General features: G+C 45.7%; 1 protein-coding gene across 1 annotated transcript in view; it reads left to right on the top strand.

Moving 5' to 3' along the window:
- The window catches only part of epha10 (EPH receptor A10), a 191,967-nt gene that overhangs the window by 144,902 nt on the left and 34,565 nt on the right, over positions 1-12,500 (top strand). The window contains exon 9 of the mRNA XM_087786137.1: positions 11,773-11,828. Within this exon, the coding sequence (XP_087642263.1) occupies positions 11,773-11,828 (56 nt within the window). The remainder of the gene's footprint in view (positions 1-11,772; positions 11,829-12,500) is intronic.

A 12,500-nucleotide genomic window follows, 5' to 3' on the forward strand; every position in this document is an offset into this window, starting at 1 on the left:
CGTAGCAGGAAGTCATGGTGAAGGTCAGACGTAGCAGGAAGTCATGGTTGAAGGTCAGACGTAGCAGGAAGTCATGGTTGAAGGTCAGACGTAGCAGGAAGTCATGGTTGAAGGTCAGACGTAGCAGGAAGTCATGGTTGAAGGTCAGACGTAGCAGGAAGTCATGGTTGAAGGTCAGACGTAGCAGGAAGTCATGGTTGAAGATCAGACGTAGCAGGAAGTCATGGTTGAAGATCAGACGTAGCAGGAAGTCATGGTTGAAGATCAGACGTAGCAGGAAGTCATGGTTGAAGGTCAGACGTAGCAGGAAGTCATGGTTGAAGGTCAGACGTAGCAGGAAGTCATGGTTGAAGGTCAGACGTAGCAGGAAGTCATGGTTGAAGGTCAGACGTAGCAGGAAGTCATGGTTGAAGGTCAGACGTAGCAGGAAGTCATGGTTGAAGGTCAGACGTAGCAGGAAGTCATGGTGAAGGTCAGACGTAGCAGGAAGTCATGGTCGAAGGTCAGACGTAGCAGGAAGTCATGGTTGAAGATCAGACGTAGCAGGAAGTCATGGTTGAAGGTCAGACGTAGCAGGAAGTCATGGTTGAAGGTCAGACGTAGCAGGAAGTCATGGTCGAAGGTCAGACGTAGCAGGAAGTTATTGTTTGAAGATCAGACGTAGCAGGAAGTCATGGTTGAAGATCAGACGTAGCAGGAAGTCATGGTCGAAGATCAGACGTAGCAGGAAGTCATGGTTGAAGATCAGACGTAGCAGGAAGTCATGGTTGAAGATCAGACGTAGCAGGAAGTCATGGTTGAAGATCAGACGTAGCAGGAAGTCATGGTCGAAGATCAGACGTAGCAGGAAGTCATGGTCGAAGATCAGACGTAGCAGGAAGTCATGGTTGAAGATCAGACGTAGCAGGAAGTCATGGTCGAAGGTCAGACGTAGCAGGAAGTCATGGTCGAAGATCAGACGTAGCAGGAAGTCATGGTTGAAGATCAAACGTAGCAGGAAGTCATGGTCGAAGATCAGACGTAGCAGGAAGTCATGGTTGAAGGTCAGACGTAGCAGGAAGTCATGGTTGAAGATCAGACGTAGCAGGAAGTCATGGTCGAAGATCAGACGTAGCAGGAAGTCATGGTCGAAGATCAGACATAGCAGGAAGTCATGGTTGAAGGTCAGACGTAGCAGGAAGTCATGGTTGAATATCAGACGTAGCAGGAAGTCATGGTTGAAGATCAGACCTGGCAGGAAGTCATGGTTGAAGATCAGACGTAGCAGGAAGTCATGGTTGAAAGTCAGACGTAGCAGGAAGTCATGGTTGAAGGTCAGACGTAGCAGGAAGTCATGGTTGAATATCAGACGTAGCAGGAAGTCATGGTTGAAGATCAGACCTGGCAGGAAGTCATGGTTGAAGATCAGACGTAGCAGGAAGTCATGGTTGAAAGTCAGACGTAGCAGGAAGTCATGGTTGAAGGTCAGACGTAGCAGGAAGTCATGGTCGAAGGTCAGACGTAGCAGGAAGTCATGGTCGAAGATCAGACGTAGCAGGAAGTCATGGTCGAAGATCAGACGTAGCAGGAAGTCATGGTCGAAGATCAGACGTAGCAGGAAGTCATGGTCGAAGATCAGACGTAGCAGGAAGTCATGGTCGAAGATCAGACGTAGCAGGAAGTCATGGTCGAAGATCAGACGTAGCAGGAAGTCATGGTCGAAGATCAGACGTAGCAGGAAGTCATGGTCGAAGATCAGACGTAGCAGGAAGTCATGGTCGAAGGTCAGACGTAGCAGGAAGTCATGGTCGAAGGTCAGACGTAGCAGGAAGTCATGGTTGAAGATCAGACGTAGCAGGAAGTCATGGTCGAAGGTCAGACGTAGCAGGAAGTTATTGTTTGAAGATCAGACGTAGCAGGAAGTCATGGTTGAAGATCAGACGTAGCAGGAAGTCATGGTCGAAGATCAGACGTAGCAGGAAGTCATGGTTGAAGATCAGACGTAGCAGGAAGTCATGGTTGAAGATCAGACGTAGCAGGAAGTCATGGTTGAAGATCAGACGTAGCAGGAAGTCATGGTCGAAGATCAGACGTAGCAGGAAGTCATGGTCGAAGATCAGACGTAGCAGGAAGTCATGGTTGAAGATCAGACGTAGCAGGAAGTCATGGTCGAAGGTCAGACGTAGCAGGAAGTCATGGTTGAAGATCAGACGTAGCAGGAAGTCATGGTTGAAGATCAAACGTAGCAGGAAGTCATGGTCGAAGATCAGACGTAGCAGGAAGTCATGGTTGAAGGTCAGACGTAGCAGGAAGTCATGGTTGAAGATCAGACGTAGCAGGAAGTCATGGTTGAAGGTCAGACGTAGCAGGAAGTCATGGTCGAAGATCAGACATAGCAGGAAGTCATGGTTGAAGGTCAGACGTAGCAGGAAGTCATGGTTGAAGGTCAGACGTAGCAGGAAGTCATGGTTGAAGATCAGACGTAGCAGGAAGTCATGGTTGAAGGTCAGACGTAGCAGGAAGTCATGGTTGAAGGTCAGACGTAGCAGGAAGTCATGGTTGAAGGTCAGACGTAGCAGGAAGTCATGGTTGAAGGTCAGACGTAGCAGGAAGTCATGGTTGAAGGTCAGACGTAGCAGGAAGTCATGGTTGAAGATCAGACGTAGCAGGAAGTCATGGTCGAAGATCAGACGTAGCAGGAAGTCATGGTCGAAGATCAGACATAGCAGGAAGTCATGGTTGAAGGTCAGACGTAGCAGGAAGTCATGGTTGAATATCAGACGTAGCAGGAAGTCATGGTTGAAGATCAGACCTGGCAGGAAGTCATGGTTGAAGATCAGACGTAGCAGGAAGTCATGGTTGAAAGTCAGACGTAGCAGGAAGTCATGGTTGAAGGTCAGACGTAGCAGGAAGTCATGGTCGAAGGTCAGACGTAGCAGGAAGTCATGGTCGAAGATCAGACGTAGCAGGAAGTCATGGTCGAAGATCAGACGTAGCAGGAAGTCATGGTCGAAGATCAGACGTAGCAGGAAGTCATGGTCGAAGATCAGACGTAGCAGGAAGTCATGGTCGAAGATCAGACGTAGCAGGAAGTCATGGTCGAAGGTCAGACGTAGCAGGAAGTCATGGTCGAAGGTCAGACGTAGCAGGAAGTCATGGTCGAAGATCAGACGTAGCAGGAAGTCATGGTTGAAGATCAGACGTAGCAGGAAGTCATGGTTGAAGATCAGACGTAGCAGGAAGTCATGGTCGAAGGTCAGACGTAGCAGGAAGTCATGGTCGAAGGTCAGACGTAGCAGGAAGTCATGGTTGAGGATCAGACGTAGCAGGAAGTCATGGTTGAAGGTCAGACGTAGCAGGAAGTCATGGTTGAGGATCAGACGTAGCAGGAAGTCATGGTTGAAGATCAGACGTAGCAGGAAGTCATGGTTGAAGGTCAGACGTAGCAGGAAGTCATGGTTGAAGGTCAGACGTAGCAGGAAGTCATGGTTGAAGGTCAGACGTAGCAGGAAGTCATGGTTGAAGATCAGACGTAGCAGGAAGTCATGGTTGAAGATCAGACGTAGCAGGAAGTCATGGTGAAGGTCAGACGTAGCAGGAAGTCATGGTTGAAGGTCAGACGTAGCAGGAAGTCATGGTTGAAGATCAGACGTAGCAGGAAGTCATGGTTGAAGATCAGACGTAGCAGGAAGTCATGGTCGAAGATCAGACGTAGCAGGAAGTCATGGTTGAAGATCAGACGTAGCAGGAAGTCATGGTCGAAGATCAGACGTAGCAGGAAGTCATGGTCGAAGGTCAGACGTAGCAGGAAGTCATGGTTGAAGGTCAGACGTAGCAGGAAGTCATGGTTGAAGGTCAGACGTAGCAGGAAGTCATGGTTGAGGATCAGACGTAGCAGGAAGTCATGGTTGAAGATCAGACGTAGCAGGAAGTCATGGTTGAAGGTCAGACGTAGAAGGAAGTCATGGTTGAAGGTCAGACGTAGCAGGAAGTCATGGTTGAAGGTCAGACGTAGCAGGAAGTCATGGTTGAAGATCAGACGTAGCAGGAAGTCATGGTTGAAGATCAGACGTAGCAGGAAGTCATGGTGAAGGTCAGACGTAGCAGGAAGTCATGGTTGAAGGTCAGACGTAGCAGGAAGTCATGGTTGAAGATCAGACGTAGCAGGAAGTCATGGTTGAAGATCAGACGTAGCAGGAAGTCATGGTTGAAGATCAGACGTAGCAGGAAGTCATGGTTGAAGATCAGACGTAGCAGGAAGTCATGGTCGAAGATCAGACGTAGCAGGAAGTCATGGTCGAAGATCAGACGTAGCAGGAAGTCATGGTCGAAGATCAGACGTAGCAGGAAGTCATGGTTGAAGATCAGACGTAGCAGGAAGTCATGGTTGAAGATCAGACATAGCAGGAAGTCATGGTCGAAGATCAGACGTAGCAGGAAGTCATGGTCGAAGATCAGACGTAGCAGGAAGTCATGGTCGAAGATCAGACGTAGCAGGAAGTCATGGTTGAAGATCAGACGTAGCAGGAAGTCATGGTTGAAGATCAGACGTAGCAGGAAGTCATGGTTGAAGGTCAGACGTAGCAGGAAGTCATGGTTGAAGATCAGACGTAGCAGGAAGTCATGGTTGAAGGTCAGACGTAGCAGGAAGTCATGGTTGAAGGTCAGACGTAGCAGGAAGTCATGGTTGAAGGTCAGACGTAGCAGGAAGTCATGGTTGAAGATCAGACGTAGCAGGAAGTCATGGTTGAAGATCAGACGTAGCAGGAAGTCATGGTTGAAGTTCAGACGTAGCAGGAAGTCATGGTTGAGGATCAGACGTAGCAGGAAGTCATGGTTGAAGATCAGACGTAGCAGGAAGTCATGGTTGAAGATCAGACGTAGCAGGAAGTCATGGTTGAAGATCAGACGTAGCAGGAAGTCATGGTTGAGGATCAGACGTAGCAGGAAGTCATGGTTGAAGATCAGACGTAGCAGGCAGTCATGGTTGAAGGTCAGACGTAGCAGGAAGTCATGGTCGAAGGTCAGACGTAGCAGGAAGTCATGGTCGAAGACCAGACGTAGCAGGAAGTCATGGTTGAAGATCAGACGTAGCAGGAAGTCATGGTTGAAGATCAGACATAGCAGGAAGTCATGGTCGAAGATCAGACGTAGCAGGAAGTCATGGTTGAAGATCAGACATAGCAGGAAGTCATGGTCGAAGGTCAGACGTAGCAGGAAGTCATGGTCGAAGGTCAGACGTAGCAGGAAGTCATGGTCGAAGATCAGACGTAGCAGGAAGTCATGGTTGAAGATCAAACGTAGCAGGAAGTCATGGTCGAAGATCAGACGTAGCAGGAAGTCATGGTTGAAGGTCAGACGTAGCAGGAAGTCATGGTTGAAGATCAGACGTAGCAGGAAGTCATGGTCGAAGATCAGACGTAGCAGGAAGTCATGGTCGAAGATCAGACATAGCAGGAAGTCATGGTTGAAGGTCAGACGTAGCAGGAAGTCATGGTTGAATATCAGACGTAGCAGGAAGTCATGGTTGAAGATCAGACCTGGCAGGAAGTCATGGTTGAAGATCAGACGTAGCAGGAAGTCATGGTTGAAAGTCAGACGTAGCAGGAAGTCATGGTTGAAGGTCAGACGTAGCAGGAAGTCATGGTTGAATATCAGACGTAGCAGGAAGTCATGGTTGAAGATCAGACCTGGCAGGAAGTCATGGTTGAAGATCAGACGTAGCAGGAAGTCATGGTTGAAAGTCAGACGTAGCAGGAAGTCATGGTTGAAGGTCAGACGTAGCAGGAAGTCATGGTCGAAGGTCAGACGTAGCAGGAAGTCATGGTCGAAGATCAGACGTAGCAGGAAGTCATGGTCGAAGATCAGACGTAGCAGGAAGTCATGGTCGAAGATCAGACGTAGCAGGAAGTCATGGTCGAAGATCAGACGTAGCAGGAAGTCATGGTCGAAGATCAGACGTAGCAGGAAGTCATGGTCGAAGATCAGACGTAGCAGGAAGTCATGGTCGAAGATCAGACGTAGCAGGAAGTCATGGTCGAAGATCAGACGTAGCAGGAAGTCATGGTCGAAGGTCAGACGTAGCAGGAAGTCATGGTCGAAGGTCAGACGTAGCAGGAAGTCATGGTTGAAGATCAGACGTAGCAGGAAGTCATGGTCGAAGGTCAGACGTAGCAGGAAGTTATTGTTTGAAGATCAGACGTAGCAGGAAGTCATGGTTGAAGATCAGACGTAGCAGGAAGTCATGGTGAAGGTCAGACGTAGCAGGAAGTCATGGTTGAAGGTCAGACGTAGCAGGAAGTCATGGTTGAAGATCAGACGTAGCAGGAAGTCATGGTTGAAGATCAGACGTAGCAGGAAGTCATGGTTGAAGATCAGACGTAGCAGGAAGTCATGGTTGAAGATCAGACGTAGCAGGAAGTCATGGTCGAAGATCAGACGTAGCAGGAAGTCATGGTCGAAGGTCAGACGTAGCAGGAAGTCATGGTTGAAGGTCAGACGTAGCAGGAAGTCATGGTTGAAGGTCAGACGTAGCAGGAAGTCATGGTTGAGGATCAGACGTAGCAGGAAGTCATGGTTGAAGATCAGACGTAGCAGGAAGTCATGGTTGAAGGTCAGACGTAGAAGGAAGTCATGGTTGAAGGTCAGACGTAGCAGGAAGTCATGGTTGAAGGTCAGACGTAGCAGGAAGTCATGGTTGAAGATCAGACGTAGCAGGAAGTCATGGTTGAAGATCAGACGTAGCAGGAAGTCATGGTGAAGGTCAGACGTAGCAGGAAGTCATGGTTGAAGGTCAGACGTAGCAGGAAGTCATGGTTGAAGATCAGACGTAGCAGGAAGTCATGGTTGAAGATCAGACGTAGCAGGAAGTCATGGTTGAAGATCAGACGTAGCAGGAAGTCATGGTTGAAGATCAGACGTAGCAGGAAGTCATGGTCGAAGATCAGACGTAGCAGGAAGTCATGGTCGAAGATCAGACGTAGCAGGAAGTCATGGTCGAAGATCAGACGTAGCAGGAAGTCATGGTTGAAGATCAGACGTAGCAGGAAGTCATGGTTGAAGATCAGACGTAGCAGGAAGTCATGGTCGAAGATCAGACGTAGCAGGAAGTCATGGTCGAAGATCAGACGTAGCAGGAAGTCATGGTCGAAGATCAGACGTAGCAGGAAGTCATGGTTGAAGATCAGACGTAGCAGGAAGTCATGGTTGAAGATCAGACGTAGCAGGAAGTCATGGTTGAAGGTCAGACGTAGCAGGAAGTCATGGTTGAAGATCAGACGTAGCAGGAAGTCATGGTTGAAGGTCAGACGTAGCAGGAAGTCATGGTTGAAGGTCAGACGTAGCAGGAAGTCATGGTTGAAGGTCAGACGTAGCAGGAAGTCATGGTTGAAGATCAGACGTAGCAGGAAGTCATGGTTGAAGATCAGACGTAGCAGGAAGTCATGGTTGAAGTTCAGACGTAGCAGGAAGTCATGGTTGAGGATCAGACGTAGCAGGAAGTCATGGTTGAAGATCAGACGTAGCAGGAAGTCATGGTTGAAGATCAGACGTAGCAGGAAGTCATGGTTGAAGATCAGACGTAGCAGGAAGTCATGGTTGAGGATCAGACGTAGCAGGAAGTCATGGTTGAAGATCAGACGTAGCAGGCAGTCATGGTTGAAGGTCAGACGTAGCAGGAAGTCATGGTTGAAGGTCAGACGTAGCAGGAAGTCATGGTCGAAGACCAGACGTAGCAGGAAGTCATGGTTGAAGATCAGACGTAGCAGGAAGTCATGGTTGAAGATCAGACATAGCAGGAAGTCATGGTCGAAGATCAGACGTAGCAGGAAGTCATGGTTGAAGATCAGACGTAGCAGGAAGTCATGGTTGAAGATCAGACGTAGCAGGAAGTCATGGTTGAAGATCAGACGTAGCAGGAAGTCATGGTTGAAGATCAGACGTAGCAGGAAGTCATGGTCGAAGGTCAGACGTAGCAGGAAGTCATGGTCGAAGGTCAGACGTAGCAGGAAGTCATGGTTGAGGATCAGACGTAGCAGGAAGTCATGGTTGAAGGTCAGACGTAGCAGGAAGTCATGGTTGAGGATCAGACGTAGCAGGAACTCATGGTTGAAGATCAGACGTAGCAGGAAGTCATGGTTGAAGGTCAGACGTAGCAGGAAGTCATGGTTGAAGGTCAGACGTAGCAGGAAGTCATGGTTGAAGGTCAGACGTAGCAGGAAGTCATGGTTGAAGATCAGACGTAGCAGGCAGTCATGGTTGAAGGTCAGACGTAGCAGGAAGTCATGGTTGAAGGTCAGACGTAGCAGGAAGTCATGGTCGAAGACCAGACGTAGCAGGAAGTCATGGTTGAAGATCAGACGTAGCAGGAAGTCATGGTTGAAGATCAGACGTAGCAGGAAGTCATGGTTGAAGATCAGACGTAGCAGGAAGTCATGGTTGAAGATCAGACGTAGCAGGAAGTCATGGTTGAAGATCAGACGTAGCAGGAAGTCATGGTCGAAGGTCAGACGTAGCAGGAAGTCATGGTCGAAGGTCAGACGTAGCAGGAAGTCATGGTTGAAGATCAGACGTAGCAGGAAGTCATGGTTGAAGATCAGACGTAGCAGGAAGTCATGGTTGAAGGTCAGACGTAGCAGGAAGTCATGGTTGAAGGTCAGACGTAGCAGGAGGTCATGGTTGAGGATCAGACGTAGCAGGAAGTCATGGTTGAAGATCAGACGTAGCAGTAAGTCATGGTTGAAGGTCAGACGTAGCAGGAAGTCATGGTTGAAGGTCAGACGTAGCAGGAAGTCATGGTTGAGGATCAGACGTAGCAGGAAGTCATGGTTGAAGATCAGACATAGCAGGAAGTCATGGTTGAAGGTCAGACGTAGCAGGAAGTCATGGTTGAGGATCAGACGTAGCAGGAAGTCATGGTTGAAGATCAGACGTAGCAGGAAGTCATGGTTGAAGGTCAGACGTAGCAGGAAGTCTTGGTTGAAGGTCAGACGTAGCAGGAAGTCATGGTTGAAGGTCAGACATAGCAGGAAGTCATGGTTGAGGATCAGACGTAGCAGGAAGTCATGGTTGAAGATCAGACGTAGCAGGAAGTCATGGTTGAAGGTCAGACGTAGCAGGAAGTCATGGTTGAAGGTCAGACGTAGCAGGAAGTCATGGTTGAAGGTCAGACGTAGCAGGAAGTCATGGTTGAAGGTCAGACGTAGCAGGAAGTCATGGTTGAAGGTCGTCAGGACTAACTTGAAGGTTGAACCAGTAGATCCAGGAAATGTCTCTTCAAAATAAAAAGTTACACATCTGAGCCTTAAACAGGATTTATTTCTATTTTTATCTTCCTGATGATGTTGATGTTTGAGCAGGAAACGAGTGATAAAAGTAAAATGTTTGAATGAACAACAGACGCTAAATAACTTTGAGTGACACGAGTCGATAACAAACACGACGACAACTTCATTCCATGACTTTCATCTTCAAACAGCAGCTGTTTTGATTGACACACGTCTGATCCAATCACATCTCTTAGTGCTCCACTCAATGGGCGGAGCTTAAGACAATGAAAGCGTCCCATTGGTTGATGTTGTAACTCGTGGTCCAATCAGCTGCAGCTTCACTGACATGTTTCTGTGAGTGTGTAGAAAGTTGTTGTTATAGTAACACAATCAAACTTCAAAGTCAGATCAAACATTCTTAGAAGTCGTTTTCTCTTCACATCTCTGATGGACACGTCCAGGGCGTCCCCCGTCTCTCACCCGTTGTAGCTGGGACGATCCGTATCTGAGGTTGTGTATTTATAGAAGCTGGGCCTCACATCTCGTCCTTATCTCCGAGTCCTTGTCTCCACGCCGCCCGGTATCAGCCGCCCTCGGGACCTGAGCGTGTCTGGGGTTTGATGGACGGGGTCGCGACCTTGTCTGAAGGACGGCGAGCGTCCATGTTGTAGCGACGGACGCGTGAGACGAGCGAGGATGAAGCAGAAGGTTTTGAAAGCCGTTGAGATAACGTCACTGATCTCCACCGAATCATGGCAGGAAGTGATGTCATCGCCGCCGTCAGACAGTAACTCGTGCTGTTGATGAGACGTGATCTGATTGGCTGATATGATTCCACTTTAAAAACACGCTTGAACCTCAACAATCAAACGACGACGACACGTGATCTTTGCGAGGATTTAAAAAAGGTTGCAATTGTTGTTGGAAATGATCTATGAGTCGAAACAAAAGACACAAACCAAGAGTCTTTGTCGTCACATACGAAACTCCTTTTGATCCACGTGCAGAAGCTAAGAAGCTAAGACGCTAAGACGCTAAGAAGCTCAGAAGCTAAGAAGCTAAGAAGCTAAGAAGCTAAGACGCTAAGACGCTAAGACGCTAAGAAGCTAAGAAGCTAAGAAGCTAAGAAGCTAAGACGCTAAGAAGCTAAGAAGCTAAGAAGCTAAGAAGCTATGAAGCTAAGAAGCTACACAGCTAACGTAGCAACAACCGTGCATCAGTTTCAGATCCTGCAAATATTTATTCTTCTTCTGCGTCAGATCTTCAATTTGTAAATGTGTAGTTTAATCTGTAAACGTCTTGTTAAATTTGTAAATTAGTAGTTTAATTTGTTAACGTGTTGTTTAATTTGTTAATGTGTAGGTTAATTTGTAAACATGTAGACATTTGTAAATGTTTACTTTCATTTGTAAACCTGTAGTTTAATTTTTAAATTTGTAGTTTATTTTGTAAACATGTAGTTTAATTTGTAAATGTGAAGTTTAATTTGTAAACGTGTAGTTTAATCTGTAAATGTGTAGTTGAATTAGTTAACGTGTAGTTTAATTTGTAAACGTATATTTTAATTTGTAAATGTGTAGTTGAATTAGTTAACGTGTAGTTTAATTTGTAAACATGTATTTTAATTTGTAAACGTGTAGTTTAATTTGGAAACAAGTTGTTTAATTTGTAAATGTGTAGTTGAATTAGTTAACGTGTATTTTAATTTGTTAACGTTTGGTTTAATTTGTAAATGTCTAGTTTAATTTGTAAACGTGTATTTTAATTTGTAAATGTGTAGTTGAATTATTTAACGTGTATTTTAATTTGTTAACATTTGGTTTAATTTGTAAACGTGTAGTTGAATTTGTAAATGTCTAGTTTAATTTGTAAATGTGTAGTTTAATTTGTAAATGTGTAGTTGAATTAGTTAACGTGAAGTTTAATTTGTAAACGTGTAGTTTAATTTGTAAATGTGTAGTTTAATTTGGAAATGTGTATTTTAATTTGGAAATGTGTAGTTGAATTAGTTAACTTGTAGTTTAATTTGTAAACGTGTATTTTAATTTGTAAACGTGTATTTTAATTTGTAAATGTGTATTTTAATTTGTAAATGTGTAGTTGAATTAGTTAACTTGTAGTTTAATTTGTAAACGTGTATTTTAATTTGTAAACGTGTATTTTAATTTGTAAACGTGTATTTTAATTTGTAAATGTGTAGTTTAATTTGTAAATGTGTATTTTAATTTGTAAACGTGTAGTTTAATTTGTAAATGTGTATTTTAATTTGTAAATGTGTAGTTGAATTAGTTAACTTGTAGTTTAATTTGTAAATGTGTATTTTAATTTGGATTTCTTTTCATTTATAAATGAGTAGCTTTATCTATAAATGTGTTACTTTAAGTATAAATGCTTTGATGAATAATATTCACATGCGTGGCTGTGAAAATCCTGCTGTTGATTTGTGTTTGTGTAACAGGACTTGTGTATTTGCAAAAGTGCACATTTGTAAATGTGTGCGTCGCTGACTTCACTTGTGTCTCCTCAGACACTGTGGCTACAACAAGGCGTCGCAGGACGGAGAAGAGGAACTTTACTTCCAGTGTGAGTAACATCTCCAGACACATCAATACTTCATGTTACTCGCAGGCTGAGCTGCTGCCTCGAGCCCTTGAGCAACATCAGCAGCGACAGGAATCAGACACGTGTTGTCGAGCAGGACGAAAAAGTGCAATCACAGCATTTTCTTCAAGATGTTTCTCGAGAGGTTTCACACAATGTTGTTGCTTCTTGTTCCTGACACTGTGATATTGTGTTGTTTGTTTGTGTCACTCAATCTCCCAGCATGCTCTGCACTCTGGGGCAGTTTAGAACACAAAGAAGAACCAGTTAAATCTCAACAACACAAACACACATAATGACACACACACACACTTCATCTCAGAAACATTTCACAACTTCTGATATTTTTTGTGTCTGTGTGTGTGTGTGTGTGCGCGCGTGTGTGTGTGTTTGTGTGTGTGCGCGCGTGCATGTGTGTGTGTTTGTGTGTGTGTGTGTTTGTGTGTGTGTGTGTGTGTGTGTGTGTTTGTGTGTGTGTGTGCGCGCGTGCATGTGTGTGTGTTTGTGTGTGTGTTTGTGTGTGTGCGCGCGTGCATGTGTGTGTGTTTGTGTGTTTGTGTGTGTGTGTGTGTTTGTGTGTGTTTGTGTGTGTGTGTGCGCGCGTGCATGTGTGTGTGTTTGTGTGTGTGTTTGTGTGTGTGTGTGTGTGTGTGT

Source organism: Callionymus lyra, chromosome 3 (assembly GCF_982586985.1).
Source record: "Callionymus lyra chromosome 3, fCalLyr1.hap1.1, whole genome shotgun sequence".
Taxonomy (NCBI): domain Eukaryota; kingdom Metazoa; phylum Chordata; class Actinopteri; order Syngnathiformes; family Callionymidae; genus Callionymus; species Callionymus lyra.